This window comes from Cottoperca gobio, chromosome 23 (assembly GCF_900634415.1).
Source record: "Cottoperca gobio chromosome 23, fCotGob3.1, whole genome shotgun sequence".
Classification (NCBI taxonomy): Eukaryota; Metazoa; Chordata; class Actinopteri; order Perciformes; family Bovichtidae; genus Cottoperca; species Cottoperca gobio.
Window position 1 is genome coordinate 1,303,619 of NC_041377.1, and position 23,882 is coordinate 1,327,500.

Sequence of the window (23,882 nt, forward strand, 5' to 3'; positions counted from 1 at the left end):
ACTGAGCCATTCGATCTTTTGTAAATAGCTTTAAAGAAGATGAATAATGACGCATCTTCAACTAAAAGAAATTGGCTTTCTTTCATCAGCAAGGATTTATTTTGTGTTGTTATCCTGAAAAGCAACCTGATAGTCTAACAACACTTCTGCGGAAGCTTCCAGGAGTCTCATTAGCCCTCAGATGGGAGCAGTCGGGCGGCGAGTCGGTGACCATGTAACTCCACTCCTCCCGTCATGTTCATGAAAAGCCGATCCCTAGCTTCAAGGCTTCGTCAGAGCCAGACACTAAGCTCCTCATCTCCCCTTCTTCTGCCACCCATCAAGGATTTATCTCCGTTCTAACAGGAGGGGCATGTCAGCACTGCAAAGTCACGCAAGGGCAGCCGTCAGAGGAGGCACAGGGAGCCGGTACCGTCAGATTTCAAAGCACAATATTCATGCCAAATGATTTTCCTCTCTGCCTTCTATGCTAATCTGACATGTGATACATGCAAGAGGGGGGTATTTCTTTTTCTTCTTTTGCTAAATACCCAAACCTTCCTGGCTGCCCTCCCTCCCTCCTCCGGTGAGAGCGTGCTCAGCTAATTCATCTCCTAGGAGAGGTTGTGAGGGGATGGAGCAGACGCAGGTCCTGAGGTATTATTACACCACCGCAGCTCAACCTCTGTGGCTCTGTGTGTTCACTCTCACATTGGCTCTTGGTTCACACTCTTAGAGGGTGTTAAGAGGGTTTGGGGGAGAAGGGGGAGACCACCCTGGGGTTGCTACCCGATTCCTGCAAATGAGGAGTGATAGGCAAGCCACCATGAAAAACAGATCGTGTCACACACTGCTCTGCTTCAGCGAGTTTCACATGTTTAACTTTCAATTGCAGAAAGTTAACTTTAATGCAAGAATCTGAGGCTTAATATCAATAAATACATCAATAAATGATGTTGCAGTTGTAGAGCTATCACCCTCTGGCAGTTTGTAAAAGTTTTATATTTGCTGTTGTAAACTTCAAGAATACAACATCTGCTGTCAGAATACTGCATTTGTTTTTGCTATATCTGCTCCTGGAAACTAAAGCCTGGTTAACATTATTATACGCTTATATAATATATATATATATATATATATATATATATATATATATATATATATGCTATATATATATATATATATATATATATGCTTATATATATATATATATAATATATTATAGAGGGAAAGATAGAGAGAGAGAGAGAGAGGCGGAGAGAAGAGAGAGAGAGAAAGAGAGAAGAGGGAAAAAAGAGAGAATAGATAGAGAGGGAGAGAGAGGGAGAGGAGGAGAGAAGAAGAGAGAGAGAGGAGAGAAGAGAGATAGAAGAGAGAGAGAGAGAGAGAGAGAGATGAGAGAGAGAGAGAGAGGCGGAGAGAAGAGAGAAGAGGAAAGAGAGAGAGAGAGAGAGAGAGGCGGAGAAGAGAGAGAGAGAAAGAGAGAAGAGGGAAAGAGAGAGAGAGAGGAGAGAGGCGGAGAGAAGAGAGAGAGAGAAAGAGAGAAGAGGAAAGAGAGAGAGAGAGAAGAGAGAGGGAGAGAGAGAGGAGAGAGGCGGAGAGAGAGAGAGAGAGAGGCGGAGAGGAGAGGAGAGAGAGACAGAGAGAGAGAGAGGCGGAGAGGAGAGAGAGAGAGAGAGGCGGAGAGGAGAGAGAGAGAGACAGAGTGAGAGAGAGAGGCGGAGATAAGAGATAGATAATATATAATATTTAAGATATATATGATTATAGGCTGATTATTAATAGTATATAATAAATATATAATATTAAATGATATATGCTTATATAATATAGATATATATATTATATATATATAATATAGATATATATATATATTATATCATATAAATATATAATATTAAATATAATATTTAATTATAATATAAATACTTATATTTATATATATATATATTTATATATATATATTTAATAAATAAATATATATATTATATTATATATATTTTAAATAAATAAATATACATATATTTAAATATATATATTTATTTAATGAATATTGTAACTAATAAAGTCTATGAATTGTAGTTTCTCCTTTCTCCTTTATTGAGCCCTTGACAGACGGTTGAGTTGTTTTTGGGGGTTTTCTGTTTGGCTGTGTTCTCCCTCCTGTGCCCGTCCACACACCCTGCTCTGCTCAGCCTCGTTAGTGCTGCCCTGCTCCCAGAGTTCCCCCAGCCAATCAGCTCCCTGCCTGCTCGCCTAATCAGCTCATTCCCCTCACCTGAGCTCCTCCGCCCGGCTCTCCACCTGCACTTCCCCTCCTCAGACTTCAGCTCAGTCTTTGTTGGATCCTTTGTTCTGTTATGATGAGAATAAAGAATTCCTTTCTTCACAATACCACTAGAGGTTTCTAATTCATGCACATTAGACACAGAATCGAGGGGGTTTAGTTGAACACGTGCACAGGAAGTTTCCACGCTGGTACTGGTGCAGGGATGTAGTGACGGCTCAGTGGACATCGTACTCTGAACGTGTTCTGACATACAGTATATACGACACAAAGTCCACAAATCAAATAAGCACTCCAAAGCAGAAATACAAAAACAACTGCTGCAGCATCTGGGGGCTCCAGTTGAGGATAATTGAACATAATTGAAGCGGGAAAACGGAGCACAGGGGACTGTCTAAAACTTTCAGCAATATCGTTTTGTTCCTCAGTGAGGGAAGTGAGGCGTAATAACAGGACCACACCTGAGTCCCTGAAGACACATCAGCCATAACCGTGTAATGGGGTGGAGGTGGTGCTGCTGCGGTTAGAATGATTTGTTACTGGAGACGCACATGAAGCCTTAAGGCAAGGGTGTTTTCCTTTTGTGTCAGAGTGCACGCACTTCACAAGCATCCAGTTTAACTATTCGTTCTGTATGTACGTCCCCTTCTCCTTAAAGAGATGTCTCAGGAAGTCCTTGGGTTAGGGTTAGGGTTAGGGTTACGGAAACGTACGTGCATGAAGTGCATACAGGAGCTTCTGTTGAGGTCTCTGGTCTTCTTCAGTGCTTGGTAACAACACCTTGAAGTAATACGGTAACTTAAGGTTAAAGTCGAGTGCTTCTTCTTTATTCGTCCCCTTCTGTCCTGTAGTGAAACCTAACGTAAGCATTCAAAGACATCTGTGTCAGTGGAGGCTAAATGTTCTGGGTTTGCACTCATCAGACATGCATGAGTGTGTGGTGTCGCCCTTAATGGTGATATGAATTAGTTGTGTTGCCTTCTGTTGCACCCACAGTCGTGAGGCACCGTCGACAAGACATCTATTCCTAAGAGCAAATGTGGCTTGTCCACCCAACAATACTCTATTTCATGCTTTACTTAATCTTCTCCACTCGTTTTAAATTGAGACGCAACAATGCACATGAGATGTTAATGAGCTTGCTCTATGATTAATGCATTAAATTAAGTTATTTATCAGATGGAGCGGGCTGATTCTCTTCAAGATAAGTCTTTGTCACTTTCCATCTGGCTGTATGTAATGCATAGTTCAGTCATTGTAATGAATTCTTCATCCCTTGTGAACTCAGATGTTTCTGTGTGCTTCAGTGGACCCTCGTGTGTGTGTGTGTGTGTGTGTGTGTGTGTGTGTGTGTGTGTGACAGACAGACACGATCAGACCTGCTCGTCCCCAGGTGTCGGTGTCTCTTGGTGGTGTAAAGCTGAATCTATGTCACTCAGACAGTAATTGCAGTAATAGCTCATATTCCTGCTCTGACGCTTCGTCACCGTCTGACATCTTCAAATAAAAGCCGACTCCTTTCTGTCTCAATTAAAGTCATTTTCCTGTCTCTTAAGTCTCTTAACTGTCTGAACTTGTTTACTTGCTTGTTACTGGAGAGTAGAGATGTCTGAGATCTCCTGCAGGGTCACGTTTGTCGATTGGTCGATTTGTTTCTCTCAATCAAAAGAGAGACATTTTGAAATGTCACAGTAGAAAACTCCCAGTTCAGTAATAGGATTATTGATGGATGACTTCCATGTGTCTGCTTCAGTTGCAGGGTCCTGGTGTTGTGTTATTAGTCACACCTGTGCTTTTCGTACTCTGATTTATAAACGGCTCGTGATTTATTTTCTGTTGGTTGAATAACACATTTAAAAACAATGTAGACTTATTGTCCTCTAGTACATGATCTATAAAGCTCAACTAGAACACCGTGGACTCGACTTGGACTTGTGATGAGCTGCTGTTTGGTTATTCATATGTTATTTGCACATGATATAAGATGTTCATAACAAATCCCAGAGAGGCATTAGGGGGTAAACAAAGTGCACATTCCTCCGCCATGTCTGCTCTGGTGTGTTCCCGGCTTGCTGTACGTGGTGCTCGGACATATGGTGGCCATCTGTGCAGACCCGGGGATGTCAGAGCATTGTGACTGGGTGATATTCGGGGGCCCCGCAGGTCGCGTTAACCCTCTCAGCGGCGAGCGAGGGAAGAGAGGACAGACGGTTGACTGTTAATAACGCCTAGGCAGTCGGCCTGGGAATGGCAACGTGAGAAGAGCCGCAGCCTGGCTGACACACTCTCACTCTGTCACACACACGTAGGAAGATGCATCCTCACACACACACACACACACACACATACCTCCACAAACTGTGCTACACAATAGTTGGGCATTCAGAGCCGCAGCAACACTACATTATCTGTCGTCACGACCTCTAGGTGAACAGTAGAATCACGCCACAGGGATTTGATTGGCCCACAATGCACTGGCTGCTGAATGACGAAGCATTGCAGAGAAGCGTTGAGCCATGCTCAGCCGGAGCTGGTCACTCTCCTTCAGGCCGGGAAGAGAGGATGTCCTCCAGTGAAGCCGAGAGATAAAAACCTGACTTCCTGTCTCTTTCCTTCCCCTTTACAATCTCAACACATCAATCGCTTCTTTTCTTTCCAACTCTCTTCAAATGCCGTACATCCTCTCTGCGTCCTTCAGGTTCACTGTAGTCCGTCCTCATTGTTCTTTCACACTCTCTTGATCGTCTCTGTCGTGCTCTCGTTCTTTCATTGTGGGATCAGAGCTCCGCGGCTCTTCTGGGACGCGTGAAATCATTGGAGGCTGGCCGCCGGGCTTCAGCCAGTCACAGCTGTGTAACCTCGGCCACTTCCCAACCTCTCACGACTGGCCGCGACGCCCTGCAGCCCAGTGACCTGTGATCACGCTGCATGGTCACATCAGCCATGTCGCCAACCTTAACATCAAGACTAAGTCATATCGCCCCCAAATATAGGGCTGCCAGTCCGATCTGCACAGCGTTCTTGACTTGCGTCACGCCTATTGTTTCTGCTCAAAGTGGATTTTCATGCCAGGGCCAGATACATAACTGCGTTTACTGTTAGATGATAAGATTCATCAACTACTACCTTTTATTATCGGGAGCTTCATTCATAATTTAGCAGCTTTGTTATTATCGTCATTTCTGTCGACGAAATGACGATATGACACCGTGAACGGTTCTTTATTCAAAATGTGTTGGCGCCAAGAGCAGGTTTTATTATCCTTCCTTCAAAAAGCCCCAAAATAATGCTTCTTTTACTCAATAAAAACATGTATAATACACAAATAGTTCTACAAGTCTACAAGTAATCTGCTTGATTAGACCTGCAGGTTGAAGTTGGATGGAGCTGCGCTGGAAATGACATAATGAGAGGAGCTCTAATCAGGCTTAAGTGGAAACACCTGTTGCCACGTTCATGTATGAGAGTTAATGCACCACATCCCACTTGTACATGTCTTCATGTCAACGATCCGGTAACACGGCTGCAATGTGTCTCGTAGATTTGTGACTTTGGAAGCTTGTTAACACAGAAGCTTGTACAGATGTTTTTCCTTATTCCTTACACATTTAGAAGAAGGTCGTAGATCGCTGTTTGAGTTCCAGTGTCTGATGCGGTGCGAGAGCATCCTGCCGAATGCAGAGAACAGTTCAGGTGTTGTACGGTAGCAGCATCCTAATGCGAGGTCAGTGCCCTTCCCACAGGGCGGAGGATCCAAATGTCAGCATCGCCGGTGCCAAATTAGAGCCATGTTCTATTTGGGGACACGTGGACGGAAGCGGGAGGGGCCGAAGAGCTGGATGGTGTCAATCCCCCTCTTCACACCTGGCTGGTACACGTGTGAAAAACTGAAGAACAGGCGGATTCCTGCAGGGGTAACGCAGAGGAAGCAGTCTAATAGAAAGGTGTGAATGTGTCACTTTGCTACCTTAAATCTGACCCTTAAAGACGCATGTGCTTTAAAGAGCTGCCATGTAATACGCCCTCTTTTGGGACTAAGAGCAGGTGAGGTGTTGAACACGTGATGTTGTCCATGCGTGTCTGATTTAATGACATGCAGGACTCTTAAATGAAGGTGCTGCGCCTGATGTGTGCAGATGTTCACTCACTGCCGCACCGTCGTGTGTAATGCAAAGAAGAATCCCCTTAAAAACAACATCATCGATCAGGTAATTCTCCTAAAATGCTGTTCGATATGGAGCGGAAGCGCTGCGTGGAAGCCTTGATGCAGAGGCAGTGATCCTCTAATGCGGCCGACATTAGCCTCAGCAAGATCCTGAATGCGTGCAGAGCTGCCACATACTTCATAGTGCACACCTATTCCTCTTCAACATATTTCTGTTTCCCATTAAGTCGTTTAAAGTTTGCTGGAATCGTCTTCTCTTGCATATCTATTTCACAACGTGTTGTCCCAACTCTTTGCAGAGTTTAGGGCACAAACTGTTGTTAATCTGTTCGTGCGATCAAAGCATCACTTTTTATTACAATGTTGCTAAATCCTAATTAGTTCTCTAAGAACCAGTGAGATCACACACACACACACACACACACACACACACACACACACACACACACACACACACCTCATGTGAAATAACCCAGATTTAGCCGACGTTGGCTGAAAATGTTCTCGTACAGAAGCAAAAACAAGAAGCTATTTTAGAAAATGTAGCTTTCAGGGTCTTTACATTGTTATGTAGTCTGGACCAGAGGCAATTGTTTGATTCAAAGCAGTGTTGAAGTGAGCCCCGTGTTTCTTTTGTTTCCTTTTCATCCCTGTAGATGTTGTTTGTCTTCCCGCTGCACATGGAACACGCTGGACTACAAATGGTAGATGAGTGAACGTGCAAAGCTGCACACAAAGTTTCCCTGTGTGCAGTTAAATGCACCTGAACCAGAGTAGGATATTTCTGCTCTCTATGGGGAGAGGGGATATTTGTAATGCAGATATAACAACCTGCACACCTGCGTTTATCTCACTCGCTTTATTATATCGACAGTTTTATTGTTTTGGTTGACGCTCTGATCGGAGGAAACGTCTCTCCATGAGCACCAGAATGATTCGATGGGGATGTTTCAGCCACTTCTTCCCTTTTTTGTATTTAGAAAAGCTTTTTATCAAATTGAAAGGATGTTTTGTTGTGGACGGCTGAACCTTCTCGCGCTTTCTTGCTCCTGTACTGTTGTAAATGTTTTCTCCTGGTCGTCCCCGCTCGCTCCTCGCAGGCTCTGATAGCATTACTCTGCGTCTGCTGCCCCCGGTGATTAGGATGAGTCAGACGCCTCCGTTGAGAACACAGACTGAGCCGCAGACCACTCGATTTTAATATCAAATATCTGCATAATGCAAACAACAGACTGACGGACGGTGAAGACACGGAGGACGTGTGCGCTGGCTCTAAGTAAAGGAAGACATCCGGCGTGTCGTCCATATTTCTGGGCGTGATAAAGGTGTCCAAATCATGAGGGATTACTCACAATGTCTCTGCAGATACACGTGTGGATTCATCACACGAAACACTAAACCTTCGCTTCACGGGACCAGGAAGTAGTTTTGGAAGCAACACGTCTCCTGTGATTGGTCGATGCTGTAGACATTCAGTGTTAATTAATAGTACATTTAATTAACTTTTCAGATTTCTTTCTAGTGTTTCGTACTTGCACCAATGATATCCCGTATAATATGAGCTGATAATACCTCTGTACTTTACCTTAACTATGCAGCTTGTAATGGATTATATAAATACTTCTTCCACCACTGAGAGCAACTCGTGGCTAAATGTCCAACCAGGAATTGAAACTCAGACTCTAGAGAGAAGTTTGTCTCTGTTATTGTTACCGCTGAAAAGAAGTTGTTCTGCATCACCAGTTCTATGTTACAAGTGCAGTGCAGCACATTTACATGAGTGCTGTACTTGAGCACTAGTTTGAGGTAGTATTTGCATTATATGCTACTTTATTTTAGGGAAATATTGTACTTACTTACTCCGCTACATTTGTCTCCCAGCTATATATACTAGTTGCTATACAGATTAAAATTGTGCATAAATAATCAAACAATCAACAAATAAAATATGATGCATACTTGTTAGGGAACCACTAATAATAAAACAGTTATATAACATTATGAAAGGAGCCATTCTGCATATTTAGAGCATATTTAGCCGCTAATAAATACATAATAGCTAATAGAGTTTGTGGGGAAACCTTCTGTCACACTTGTGTTCTTCACACAGTAGTTGAAGGACACACACACACACACACACACACACACACACACACACACACACACACACACACACAGAAGTTGAGAAGAAAAGACTGCAATGATGCAAATGTGTCGAGAAGAGAGTCTGCAAACATGCAGAGAGGAAGGAAATCAAAGTTTCCCTGTTCGGGAGACGCGGCCGGTTTGCAGGAGGACGAGCCGACGCTGTAGAAAGCCTTCCAAGTAAACACATCTGCATGTGTTTTCATTACAGGGCCGGATACATTTATTTGTATTGATTTATTTATGAGGATGTGAGGGCCCATCTTGTTGGAAGATATTACACTGAAGGGGATGATGGTAAACAGTGGATCACTGGAGGGAGCGGATAGTGAGCAGCAACTGAAGATTACACAAGACTGCAGATAGAAAGCCACGTAGCAGCCCCATGAGGCGGAAATGCTTATTGCACAAAAGAAAAGTGTTGGGTGAAACATTTTCTATTCTCTGTACTGTGTCCATTTACAACGAGCATCCCTCGTTCACGTTAGACTTCCTGGTTGTATTCCAAAGTCTGAATATCGGGAATGTCGGGCAAACCATTTGTAATAACGTGTTAACGCTACAAAGTGCGGAGAGGTTCAGCGGCGTCTACTCTGATCTCCACTGAGCTCTGTTTTATAATATCTGAACGTCATGGCGACCCTTCCTAGGTGTGAGAAAGCAGGTGCTTCCATTAAGAGCTGCTCTCACACTCTCACAAAGGTAAGTGTAACACTCTCTCTGACACGTTGTGTTTTCTGTCTTCAGAGCAGACGGGCGCTGAAAGGGCGATGTGAGATCTGACCTCCACGCCAAACTGAGCTGTTAGAATTGGCCTTACTCTCGTGCTAGATAGCCAGAGATGTGTTTTATTTATTATTTATATTATCTGGCTCCAGATTGGTTCTGTTTCGAAGCGCCTGAAGTCCCAGAAGATTACATTTTGTATCTGGTGGGAGTAAGATGTTATCCGGCAGGCACAAATTATTACCTTGTCCACACAAGTTATGCATCTAAGGGCTGTTATAAGTGTGAGTCGGCCGCCGAGCGCATCTAATGCTCAAATAAATATTGCGTGTAACACAAATTACACACGAGACGGTTTTAAAGGGAGGCGACATAACTCGGCGCTTAGCTTCATCGCTAACTTAGCCGCCATGAGCTGCTGCTCGTACCAGCCCATGTAAGACTGGAGAGTGTCTCTGCTGTGTGTAACTTGCTCTGCTCCTTTCATGTACATGCATGTAAACCTTTGCATCAGGCTATTTTCTGATGATTCCTGCTGTTTTTGTGGCAAAACATTTTCAAATCAATGCCTTGAAAGTTTTTGAAAATAGACACGGGTCATTAAAAGTGCTTGACTTTATAATTTTGTGCAAGAATAGAAATTCAAGTGATGTTGGTATTTTTCTCTGTAAAGTCTGCAGGTTAACAGTTATTAACCTTTAGCCGTGTCGGGTGCTTGAATATAAGGGAATAGGGCCTGGAAAGTCCTTGAAATACCTTGAATGTGATTTTTACGCAGATGTGGGAACTCTATTTGTGTGACATTGAACCTGAACTGTATTTACTCAGTTCTGTGTGCGTCTGCATGCTCGTATATGAATGAATGGTACATTACTGTATCTTGTTAGCATAATATAACAACTTTAGCGCACAAAGAAAATGGATCTTGTTTACATAAAATAAATAGCTCAATATTTTCTTCACACATTAAATAAACATCATCTTCCGGGACTTCGGGGCGTCCGTACGTAAGCCTGATGTTGTGTATTCGCTACATGCAGTTACTGACGTCAACAAGACACGTGCTTTATTATTATTATTCTTTAGGGACGAGATGTGAGCTGCTGATCAACTTGGGAGCCTCAAAGCTTCTCACACAACTAATTACAGCCTCACACCATTGCTATACATGCACAGTGGGACTCTGTTGAATCTAGTTGTGCTCTGTGGCCACTCGAAGCTGTTCCCCTGCTGTGTCTCTCGCCGCTGTGGGCTGCGACCAACAGCTGGGTCATGGATCTCCGGCTGACATTTGCCGTTAGCCAGTTGGGTCGGCCGTTTAATCATTTTGGCCATTTCCCTGCTAATGTGGTCTGAGTCCCAAGTACATTCATTCATTATTGATGAGAGAATATATGTCTCTCTGGCACACTAGATGCAGCAATTACCCGACTGAATCATCCCCCGATGATGATGATGAGATGCTTTCTGTTGCATGACGAGGATGTGGCTCTGGGGCTTAAAGCTCACAGCGAGAGAGGTTTCTTCTGCGTGAGCTTTTTCCTTTTACAGTAAAATAAAATGTTTTTAAAAAAAAACCCAGAAAGAAAAGCTGCTTTTTCCAGCTCATGCAATCACAGGCGCCTGTTGCCATGGCAACTACCTGTTAATATTCCGGCGGAGTTTTTCCTCACTGACGCGCTGGGGGGGGGGAGCCACTTTCTCACAGCAGCAAAATCGATTGGACATTCCTGCAGAAAATAAGCCAGCCGAGCCACGTGGCCGCGTTACCGGCGCACGTCACCGTCGGACGTTCACGTCCGTCAAAGTGACCCAGTTGACCTTGACTTGTCCTTTTCAGAGTAGAGGCTTAGTGCGTGTGGCTTTAAGCAAATCAAAAATGTCATCCGGTCTTCATCACGCCTCAGTTCTTATTGGTACTTTTGGTCAAAGTAGCGGCAGAGATTTCTCCCGAGCAGATTGTTCAAAGGTCGTTAAGAGGTTGAGCTTTCTTTGCTCTTCAGTGGCGAAGGATTCACAAAGGATTGGCTGCCTATCATGAAAAGGAACGACATTGATCACGGATCCCATTATGCCCTGGGCTTGATCTCCCAGACGCAATCCCCTCTCCCATTTCTCTTCTGAAAAGACCTTTTTTAAATAGCGCTGTCCTCATGCAAGAGTCAGGAAAGTCTGTATAATGAGCTATTAATTACACACACACACACACACATGCACACACACATACTTGCTTGCATAGTGGTCTAGTGGTACGCCTTCCAAACATAACACTAGAAGGTCGGGAGTTTAATACCAGGCTGCCACCATTGTACCCCTGAGCAAGGCGCTTAACCCTGAGCTGCTCCAGAGAGACTGTCCCTGTGGTTAGTTCAATGTAAGTCGCTCTGGATAAGAGCGTCTGCTGGATGACCTGTAATGTAATATGTAAAACACTTCTGTAAGTCATGAGCGGAGGCGCTTGCTGAGTAAAGCACAAATATTAAAACGCTTGTTTCAGGCAATAAGTGTCAAGGTGTCCCGTTAAACCAGCTGTGTTGGGATGAAGTCTCTGCAGATTCTTCTGTGCATGTGGTGGAAAACACTGGAGATGTATTGGAAGTGCTGTCGGACCTTCAGGGACTGTGCGGGGAGCTTGATGCCCGCAGGTTCTCGAGGTTATCGGCTCTTATGCCGGTTGGTCATCCATCTTCATCAAGGTTCAGTAAACACTGCGTGAAGTGTTGCAGCCTTCGGTCCGCTGAACTCACACACCACCTCGCGTTGTTTTCAGTCTTCTGTTTGTATTATAATTTATGTTTAATACGAGAGGACGGATACCGCTTCTTCCCGTACACACAGCTGTTGCGTGCACACACCTGCGCACCTCAATAGCCTCTACAATATTTATGAGGACTTGCACGAGCACGAGTATTCCCTCGGAGATGACTCGGGGAGTTTGTCACACACCGCTTGGAGCTTTAAAGTTGTCCCGCTGACCCAGTCTGCGTCTTCATGTGCCCGACAGCAGCCGAGATGAAGGAGCCCCAGAATAGAGAATGCAGGTCGCATCTGTTTATCTATAAAATATATATATATATATATATATATATACTGCCAGGCTCATGCAATCGCCTCAGAGGTAACAGGAATTTAGAATAATAAATATGAGGTTATAAATGCTTCACAGTCTCGTGTTGCTCGTCACGTTTGTGTAAGCGTTCCCTCCATCCCGTTGCCTTGTTTCCTTGTCTCCAAGGGGCCAGACTGTCTTCTCTCTCACCTCTGATGTTTATTACACAAACGGCACCTTGGATCAACTATTCTTTCTTTCTCTCTTCTCTCATCCAGAGAAGCCAAATGTTGGTGAGAGATAACAAGCAGAGGGAGTGGGAGGTGGGGAGAGAGAGAGCTGCAGACTTGTTTATATGTCTTGATCTGACTTGATGAATAATTCAGCAAAGGGCTCCCTGCTACCCCAGGATTATATTAAAAGAATAGTTAGGGCAGTGGGGGAAAAACTGAAAATGTTTGTGGAGATGAAGAGAATCAGAGGCCACAAGCAGAAGAATGAATGCAAATATAGTTTTGGTGATTCGAGGAGATTTCTCTGCTTCACCCTGCGACAGGAGATGGAGAGTGATTGACAGCTTTCCCTTTTACCCGAGGTTGGAGGAACTCTTGCTTTTCTGTTTCCATCTGAAGTCTTCGTTCACAATTTGCAAAGCCCAAAACAGTGGCTTTTGTTTCCCTGGACATCGCAGCAGGGCGACACTGAAGTGTTGTTTACTTTCACAGACTTTTTATTTTTTATCTTGATCTCTGACCTTCTGTCAGGCAAAGCAAAAATGCATTAGTTCCAATTTAACTTTATAAACTCATTTTTATTCATATTTATCTTTCTAAAAACCTAACTGCTGTGACTTGCAGGTCAAAAGACGTGCGGATGTCATGATTAACTGGGATAAATGTGGGTGAATGCTAATTTTCTTTAAAGGTCTTGGTTACATAACCATTTCAGGAGAATATAAATTGCTATAGTTCAGCGTGAATAGCTCTACACCTTCAAATATAGTCATTTAAAAAGTGGTTAAATGTCTTTACACCTAAATGTAGCCCCGTCTTCACCTTCCTGCAAATCAATGCTTTGGATTATATAGAAATGCTCCGACACTGCACATTAACAACATTCATTCACTTGAGACGCACCCCAATACCAGCTGTTCCATCAATACTGCTCAGCGGTCAGACGGTCATAGGGAAAGCTGTTGTAATCATTATCGGAGGCTCTGAATACAGCTGACCTCCACGGAAAGGCTGTGGGAGGAAGAGGGAGCGGGACTGACTGGGGAATACTGGAATTGCTGGGCTGGACACTGCGAGGAGGACATGGTGGGAGGACTGAGTCCATCCGCTGCGTGGGTCTCCTGTCTTACGTGCTTGCACCACACACAGACAGATTGACTAAGTTCCTTCGTGTTGTAATTACTGTTTGCAGAGAAACGGCGTATTCCCCCCGCGCCGTGTCATTAGGATTAGCACTCGGCGGGGTGTTGCTTTCCATTCTCCTGTAGCAAAAACAAAACTCAATATCTCATCCGTCACAAGCCTTTCCCTGCAGCTAAACAAAGGTTGGCTGCAGTAACACCACCTAAATGGATTAATCCTCTCCAGCCAACATCATCTGCTGCACCTTATTTGCAGGAGGGGGGGACGGGGGGACGGACACAGAACACACCTTCGATCACAAGTCAAAACACAACACTGTATGTGTGCTCAAGGTCATGCTTTGAATTCACAGTAACAGATGTAGCACGCCGCCTGATTAGCTCGAGTAAAGCTCGTGCTATGAACTAAAAGTCGGACGTAAAGCCAAGAGGAGATACAAATCTAACTTCAAGACTCAAACTTCACTGTGCAGACGATATATATTAAATTCGATAATCGATTCGGCTGTAATTATGCACGTAAGCACGACATTTTATTGTTAAAAAGAAACCTTTGTGTAATAAATTAGTTTATATTCACAACACCAGCTGTGATGTTTGTCCCAAATAAATGAAGATACAGTATTCTGTACTTTGTCTCCACGTTTCATCACTTAAACAAATGTATTCTCTCTCCAGATGCTGCCTGTGAAATGAATGTGTGCTTTTTCATCCAGCTTACCAACTCTGTTTTGAATATTTAACTGAAAGTGCTGATTTAAGTGTTCCCCTGCTTTTCTACGCTTTCCTCCACAGCTTGCCTTCCCCTGTTATTTCACAGAGTTGGTGATTCATTTGACATCAGCAAAAATACATTTTAAAAAAGTGAGAATCTGAACTGTTGCTACAGATGAAAACTTTTTGCGGATGCATAAATGTTTCCTGTGTTTTGACCTTTTTGCACTGCAGGTGTGCTGAGCCTGCCGGAGAGTTTGAACCTGCACCGCGACCAGCAGCGCTCAGGGCGGGGGGGCGAGGCTCAGGGACACACGCAGGCCGAGCTCCGCACACTGGAACAGTCGCTGCTCGCAACCCGGGTGGGCAGCATCGCAGAGCTGAGTGAGTACTTTCTCGTCACTTTCTCGTCACTTTCTCGTCACTTTCTCGTCACTTTCTCGTCACTTTCACGTCACTTTCTCGTCACTTTCTCGTCACTTTCTCGTCACTTTCTCGTCACTTTCACGTCACTTTCTCGTCACTTTCTCGTCACTTTCTCTCGTCACTTTCTCGTCACTTTCACGTCACTTTCTCGTCACTTTCTCGTCACTTTCACGTCACTTTCTCGTCACTTTCTCGTCACTTTCACGTCACTTTCTCGTCACTTTCTCGTCACTTTCTCGTCACTTTCTCGTCACTTTCACGTCACTTTCTCGTCACTTTCTCTCGTCACTTTCTCGTCACTTTCTCTCGTCACTTTCTGGTCACTTTCACGTCACTTTCTCGTCACTTTCTCGTCACTTTCTCGTCACTTTCACGTCACTTTCTCGTCACTTTCTCGTCACTTTCTCTCGTCACTTTCTGGTCACTTTCACGTCACTTTCTCGTCACTTTCTCGTCACTTTCACGTCACTTTCTCGTCACTTTCTCGTCACTTTCTCGTCACTTTCTCTCGTCACTTTCTCGTCACTTTCTCGTCACTTTCTCGTCACTTTCTCGTCACTTTCTCGTCACTTTCTCGTCACTTTCACGTCACTTTCTCGTCACTTTCTCGTCACTTTCTCTCGTCACTTTCTGGTCACTTTCACGTCACTTTCTCGTCACTTTCTCGTCACTTTCATGTCACTTTCTCGTCACTTTCTCGTCACTTTCTCGTCACTTTCTCTCGTCACTTTCTCGTCACTTTCTCGTCACTTTCACGTCACTTTCTCGTCACTTTCTCGTCACTTTCACGTCACTTTCTCGTCACTTTCTCGTCACTTTCACGTCACTTTCTCGTCACTTTCTCGTCACTTTCTCGTCACTTTCTCGTCACTTCACTCACAATGTGACTTCTAGAGACTTCTGACCAAGTAGGAGAGAAACCAAACTAACATAAGAGTTCTGAGTTATTACGCCTTCGGCATTATGTTTTCAGGTTTCTCCATTTAGAATATTATAAAAATAATAATAATATATATTTGTGATAAACTCAAGGTTCAGCTTTTTTGATTCACTTTAACTGTTGCCAAAAAATGCACAAAGTTGTATAATGTTTTAATATAAAATGCCTTAAAGCAGATTAAGATTAAGATCATGTAGTGTTGCCATAAGCCTCCCTGGCTCAGCACACAGATCTGCCAACAGAGCTATTAGCTCTGCAGAGTTGTATTATTAATCTGATGTATATTGAATATAGAGCTGAGGTGACATAATGATCTTTTTAAATAGTACATTTAACATTTTAAAGCTTCTCTACTCTGCTGAGGAGTCGTGAAATGTCATTAAAACAGTGGCACCTCTTACACACGAGCAGATTAAGACTCCAGTGATTGGCTCTGTGACACTACATTTTGATGAAGAGCACTATGTTAAGTTCACATCAGTAATTATTATGCACATTAAAGCTGGTCGTCTGAAGGACTTATTTCCATGACTGTTTGCCAAATAGCCCCATTAGAGTGAAGGAACGCAAACTACCCGTCCCTGTGTGCTGTCATGGTGGTCTCCCCCCCCCCCCCTGTTCTATTACAGCTGTTCTAACACCTGTTTATGAGTCACGCTCGGAGACCTTTAAAACCAAGGTCGCCGCCTCCGAGGCTTTTAACCTCCACTTGAAAGGAAGGACTCCACCTTTAACTCTGACATCCCACTACCTCCGCCCCCGTCCCTCCACAGTCACATATTAGATCACCCCCCCCCCCCCCCCAGACATCTGCACACTAAGTTTGTGTGCGTGCACATTTGTCCCGATGCATCATCCATGTGAGTTGCTGTGTCACAGTAGTGATTAAGCCTGTAGGCAGTTTGTGATGCTTTTATATTCATGGTGTGTTTGGAATCAATACAATTAGTTGGCATGTGGGAGTCGGATGGTCGGCCACCTGTACACCTACCTACAGATCTCTGGAAGCATTAAACGTATTTTAAATGACTTGGAGGCAGGCACATCTGGATGTAGAGGTGTTGATTGATTGATATCTTTGTTTTAAACTGTTCTTTACTGTCTTGGCCAGGAAGATTTTTAATCTCAATGAGTGCTTACCACAGCGGCTGATGGAGAGAAGCACTCAGCACCACGTATCCTCACAGGTCATATATGACAAACTTATGAGCAAACATCTGGAGAATGTCCGATATTAACTCTCTTTTTAGCTCTGTTTTTGGTCTCCACCAACCCCTGAAGGAAATATCTGGCTCTTAATGCTTAAAGTTCACCAACTAGCCACAAACTGATGCAGACGCAGTGATAACTGCTCACTGACAAGAGTCGGACATGATGTTCACATGCTTGGATCAGAACAAGCAGCACAGGTTGCTGTTTGATTCCTGTTAAATGCACCGTGTGTTCGACTCCCTCCGCTGGACGCCCTCACCTCCAGGGTCGGCCAGCCGGACGCTGCCAGAGGTCGACATGTGGCTCGTAATATAGTTGATGCCAGCTGCTCGCAGTCATTTAGTGGATTTCAGTGGATTCGGTGGCATAATTTCCTCCTCATGTTGTGCTATGTGAACAGATTGATCCACGGAGGACGAGCCACTGAGGAACATGAGTGTGAATGTGCTTCATCAAGTGCATGAGGATTACATCGAGGGTGCTACTTTTAGCATGTCCGACCATCTGCCTTTGCAAGAAACTTAAAGGAGCAGATTTACCAGAACCCATGCATCGTATTTCAGACACTTTTATTTGAACTACACGCTTAAGTTTGTTCATCTGAAGTGCAGCCGTGTGTATTAATCCACCGCTTAAAATAGTCCCCAGCGTCACAGTGTTGGACGTTATGCCCTGGTGTCAGAGAACTGAACATTTCCTACTGAAGCTGCTGCACATTAAAAGCGTTGTGAAGACAGATGCAGCCTGATGCATGTGAAGAGCTCTGAACATGTAACATACAGCAGAAAACAAACACACCAGGGTTCCTGTGTTCATATGTTTCAGAAATCAGGTTGCTGCCCAGATCTGAGAATATGCAGACTTCCTCAGTGTGAACAAAAGCGTCTGTGTGAGGTTTAGAGAGGCTGCCAGTCATCTCAGCGGTAGCCTGGTTTATGTACGGTAATTACACTAATGTTCATAATAAGAAAAAATGTGCTAATGATACCCCCTCTAATATCACAGCAGAGACCTGGAACAAATGGATGACGCCGAGCAGGTGTTTCACGGTCGGACGCTCTGTCCCCGCGTAAAGATCTGCTCGGGATCAACACGTTAAATTGTTTAAATTGAAATCAATATTCAGCGATTAGCTCAATATCTAAAACAATAAACAAGATCCCTTGAAAGTTAAGCGGCCGAGTTCACACCCGAGTTGTTTGGTAATTAATGGATAATAGAAGAGAAACATTCATCGCTATATTCCTAATTTCATTCTCTGGAGGAGAATAAGACTTTTATTCCTGAGGTCTCCTGAGGAGAGCCGACGGCCGAGTGGGTGTTTGCACTTTGTCATGACGGATAACTTTCTTTCCCTGTGCCGCATTCTGCGTGTGTGTGTGTGTGTGTGTGGGGGGGTGTGTGGGCCATATAAGATCTATAGGTGCTGAACTGACACATTGTGACCTGGTGTGACAGAGAAAGGCCGTTCATCTGTCAGCACAGCGGCCGCCCTGCGGGTCAGAGAGCAGCCACAAGGCTAATAAAGTGCGTAATGTAATACAGGCCTCTAACAATGGGGCCCTCCATTCCTCCAGCTTCTTCATTGTTAGTTGAGAGTCGGGATTCAAATGGCCTTCAAACAAACGATGCAGCGTGTCATCAAAGTGTTTAATTTCATCTCATTAATATCAGCTTCCATGTTTGCTGATCCTGCAGCCGTATCACAGCTGGATTAAGTTACTGCCAAAGCTAAACGGTAAACGGATGCTTTTATATAGCACTTTTCTAATCTTTACGATCACTCAAAGCGCTTTACAACACATGTCGGTCTTCACCCATTCACACAGAGGCTGCCATTCAAGGTGCACATCAGTCAGTAGTAATACCCATTCACACACACACACTCACACACACACTCACACACACACACGGGAGCAATTTGGGGTTTAGTATGTTGCTCAAGGACACTTCGACATGCTGACTGCAGGGGCCGGGGATCGAACCGCCGACCAGCCGCCCCATTTCCTACTTCAAAATAAAAGCATTCAATTAGTTTTTTATTGTGAAACAGTCACAGGAAACGCAAAGTATTTGTCACCGCCGTTAGCGCTGATAGTGATCGGTTATCAAAACATTATTTTTTCTGTAAAAGTGTGTGCTGTCGCCACAGTAACCAAATCAAGCCAGGTGAGGATTAAAACTTTCAGCTACATGGATCAAATTATAATTTGTACCTTTTTTTTATTTCACAGCTAAACACATAATAGTGGTTTATTGTTTGTCCCAGGCTGTGTGCTCCACACGTTCAGGCATCGCTCTGTATTTTCTAGGCTGACAATAGCCAGCTTGAAAAATGAGTCACCGTGTGTTCTACTGTGCAGAGAGGGAAAGTGCTTATTCTTCAGGGCTGAGTGCATTTCACAAAGAGAGGAATCCCGCTCCCCCTGCAAAGCTGCAGGAGTTGTGCGCTGCGTTTGAAAAGGTGCAGAAAACGGCACAGCGATGGGACGTCGTTCCTTTTGTTCCAGGAGGTGATTGCTCACTGAATACCTGTCTAACGTTGGTTTTGGCTGAGCATGTGCTTCACATTTCTCTCCACAAACAAACATTATTCTCAGGATAGATTCAAATTAAAAAAAGCTTTTCTAGCACCTTATATTTCAACAGGATTTCATTAATTTCCCTGTGACTCAGAATACCTTGCCATCATCTCTGCTCCATTATCCCCACACTCACTACGAGGACCCTGCGATAATGGGTTAGCTTCACACACACACGCTGACCGAGGAGATTCTCTGGGAGGTGTTACATTTCATCTTGAGACATGCCATTCTCATTTTTCATCATATTGGAGTTTAAAAACTTCTCCTGCTTCGCCGTGCATCATCTTTCCTAATCTCACATCTGACCCACTTCTCAGGACGGGTGATGGAAAAGAAAGAAGAATGAGTCAGGCAGACTTATTTTCTTTTAAGTTGATCAGAGTTAATAAGAAATGTCTTACTTTCAGAAACAGGGTGATGCAGTTATAAGGTTTCTTTTGACCTCTGCAGGTGCTGATGATACTGTCAGCAGTATCTGTCCCTGCTGTCATTTTCTCTGTCCTCTCCACTTCTTCACGTCTGTCCATCTTAGAAACACTGTGGTTTACAAATAATAATAATAATAATAATAATAATTGACTTGGCTGTAAAGATGAGGCTTGCTCATTCAGTCACTGGAACAAGGTGCGGCCATTTTCCTTATCTGTCTCCCAGCACCTTTAGGAGGAGGGCGGGGGACATGCTGACACAAACAACCCTCGTCACAATCCTCCAGACACACACCTCTTCATCTCACACAAAAGACACATGCTGGAAAATCTTGTAGGCTGTTTGCTGCATGCTGCAGTAATTATGCGAGGCTGGATTCATTATTGTATAACGGTTTAATGTCCCTCGATACCTGCCACAGGATCCCATTCACTCACCGCAGCACAGTGCTGCAAAGATTAGAATAGCGATTAACGAGCTGTTTGAGGAATCACTCGAATATGTTTCAAAAGGAAAATGTAAGAACCTAATCCCTGAGACACTGGGGGTCTGTCTCACTTTATATTCTTGCTTCTTCGTACTGTAAGCATGGTGTTTGCTCATTTCAAGGTCAAAAGACATCTCGGTCAAAGCAGGTCGAATGGAGCTTGACATGATGTTTGGTTGAGCTGCATTCACATGATCGGCGGTAAAACTCAGAAGCCCTGTCGTTGGTGTGACGCTCCAAATTGGCTTTTTTCTTAACAAATGTTGACACCTCATCATTAGTAGTTCAAGTTAAGATCATTAGTAGTTCAAGTTAAGATCATCAGTAGTTCAAGTTAAGATCATCAGTAGTTCAAGTTAAGATCATCAGTAGTTCAAGTTAAGATCATCAGTAGTTCAAGTTAAGATCATCAGTAGTTCAAGTTAAGATCATTAGTAGTTCAAGTTAATATCATTAGTAGTTCAAGTTAAGATCATCAGTAATTCAAGTTAAGATCATCAGTAATTCAAGTTAAGATCATTAGTAGTTCAAGTTAAGATCATCAGTAGTTCAAGTTAAGATCATCAGTAGTTCAAGTTAAGATCATCAGTAATTCAAGTTAAGATCATTAGTAGTTAAGTTAAGATCATCAGTAGTTCAAGTTAAGATCATCAGTAGTTCAAGTTAAGATCATCAGTAGTTCAAGTTAAGATCATCAGTAGTTCAAGTTAATATCATTAGTAGTTCAAGTTAAGATCATCAGTAATTCAAGTTAAGATCATCAGTAATTCAAGTTAAGATCATTAGTAGTTCAAGTTAAGATCATCAGTAGTTCAAGTTAAGATCATTAGTAGTTCAAGTTAAGATCATCAGTAGTTCATGTTAAGATCATTAGTAGTTTAAGTTAAGATCATCAGTAGTTCAAGTTAAGATCATCAGTAGTTCAAGTTAAGATCATCAGTAGTTCAAGTTAAGATCATTAGTAGTTCAAGTTAAGATCATCAGTAGTTCAAGTTAAGATCATTAGTAGTTCAAGTTAAGATCATCAGTAGTTCATGTTAAGATCATTAGTAGTTTAAGTTAAGATCATCAGTAATTCAAGTTAAGATCATCAGTAGTTCAAGTTAAGATCATCAGTAGTTCAAGTTAAGATCATTAGTAGTTCAAGTTAAGATCATCAGTAGTTCAAGTTAAGATCATTAGTAGTTTAAGTTAAGATCATCAGTAGTTCAAGTTAAGATCATTAGTAGTTCAAGTTAAGATCATCAGTAGTTCAAGTTAAGATCATCAGTAGTTCAAGTTAAGATCATTAGTAGTTCAAGTTAAGATCATCAGTAGTTTAAGTTAAGATCATCAGTAGTTCAAGTTAAGCTCATCAGTAGTTCAAGTTAAGATCATCAGTAGTTCAAGTTAAGATCATCAGTAGTTCAAGTTAAGATCATCAGTAGTTCAAGTTAAGATCATTAGTAGTTTAAGTTAAGATCATCAGTAGTTCAAGTTAAGATCATTAGTAGTTCAAGTTAAGATCATCAGTAGTTCAAGTTAAGATCATCAGTAGTTCAAGTTAAGATCATTAGTAGTTCAAGTTAAGATCATCAGTAGTTTAAGTTAAGATCATCAGTAGTTCAAGTTAAGATCATCAGTAGTTCAAGTTAAGATCATCAGTAGTTCAAGTTAAGATCATCAGTAGTTTAAGTTAAGATCATCAGTAGTTCAAGTTAAGATCATCAGTAGTTCAAGTTAAGATCATCAGTAGTTTAAGTTAAGATCATCAGTAGTTCAAGTTAAGATCATCAGTAATTCAAGTTAAGATCATTAGTAGTTCAAGTTAAGATCATCAGTAGTTCAAGTTAAGATCATTAGTAGTTCAAGTTAAGATCATCAGTAATTCAAGTTAAGATCATCAGTAGTTCAAGTTAAGATCATTAGTAGTTCAAGTTAAGATCATCAGTAGTTCAAGTTAAGATCATTAGTAGTTCAAGTTAAGATCATCAGTAATTCAAGTTAAGATCATCAGTAGTTCAAGTTAAGATCATCAGTAGTTCAAGTTAAGATCATCAGTAGTTCAAGTTAAGATCATTAGTAGTTTAAGTTAAGATCATCAGTAGTTCATGTTAAGATCATTAGTAGTTTAAGTTAAGATCATCAGTAATTCAAGTTAAGATCATCAGTAGTTCAAGTTAAGATCATCAGTAGTTCAAGTTAAGATCATTAGTAGTTCAAGTTAAGATCATCAGTAGTTCAAGTTAAGATCATCAGTAGTTCAAGTTAAGATCATCAGTAGTTCAAGTTAAGATCATCAGTAGTTCAAGTTAAGATCATTAGTAGTTTAAGTTAAGATCATCAGTAGTTCAAGTTAAGATCATTAGTAGTTCAAGTTAAGATCATCAGTAGTTCAAGTTAAGATCATCAGTAGTTCAAGTTAAGATCATTAGTAGTTCAAGTTAAGATCATCAGTAGTTCAAGTTAAGATCATCAGTAGTTCAAGTTAAGATCATCAGTAGTTCAAGTTAAGATCATCAGTAGTTCAAGTTAAGATCATTTGTAGTTTAATAAAAAGTCTTAAACATTCAGATTTATTAGCAAATATAATTTTCACTTTTAAGTTTCCTGCCACGTGAAACTTGGCATTTTCGGGGGGGGGGGGGATGTCAGAGAGACCCTTGGGACTCTGGTTTTCCAACAATAGAACCACAAAGGTCTATCTGCACAATGAGTTTCTACCCATAATGCACTGAGTTGGCCCAAACAGTCTTAACGTCACTACCTAGTGTGCAGCATGTGATGTGTCAACATTGGTTGGAATTGGTTTTATAGTGTCCACGTTATGAACTGTTGAACTTTCAAAACTCGTCAAAGTGCAGACAGACCTCGTTAACCCTCGGTTGATGAGTTAACACAATGGTGACACTGCAAACAGCTTCTTTAGCTTTTAGCCTTTAGCACCGCTGGGTTGCTGTTACCTTCCTCCAGGTCCTTTCTCTTCCGCTTGTCTCTTCCTAAAGCTTCGGGATAAGCCAACGCTTTTGAAACATGTTCACATCTTTACCTCAGTTTGCAGCTTCCTGCTAACATGTGACTGTTAACACCCGCTTGTGTCTTTCATTGACTCATTGGCCAGCTGTAAATATGTTCTTTCTCAGTGACTTCTCAAGTATCAACTTTGTTTTCTTGTATTTGTTATTCACCTTGGGTCTGTCTTCAGAAGCATTGCTGGGTGTCCTTTTGTCCTCCATAATCCATTGACAACATTTCTAAAGGCTGATGTACAATTCCAAAACACAAAGGAAGAACACGGGCGGTCGGTGGATAAACATCTCAGCCATTTACCTGCCAACTGGGAATACATCACATGGTGACTTGGCCGGCAGGAGCGAACGAGGA

At 42.6% G+C, this 23,882-nt stretch overlaps 1 protein-coding gene across 4 annotated transcripts in view; it reads left to right on the forward strand.

Moving 5' to 3' along the window:
• LOC115028483 (ankyrin repeat and BTB/POZ domain-containing protein BTBD11-A) overlaps nucleotides 1-23,882 on the forward strand; it is a 124,401-nt gene that overhangs the window by 74,721 nt on the left and 25,798 nt on the right. For 3 of the 4 annotated variants that reach the window (XM_029462289.1, XM_029462290.1, XM_029462291.1), the window contains exon 2: nucleotides 14,675-14,824. The exons of the other annotated variant lie outside the window; for it this stretch is intronic. In XM_029462289.1, the coding sequence (XP_029318149.1) occupies nucleotides 14,675-14,824 (150 nt within the window). The remainder of the gene's footprint in view (nucleotides 1-14,674; nucleotides 14,825-23,882) is intronic. 4 annotated transcript variants of the gene reach the window in all.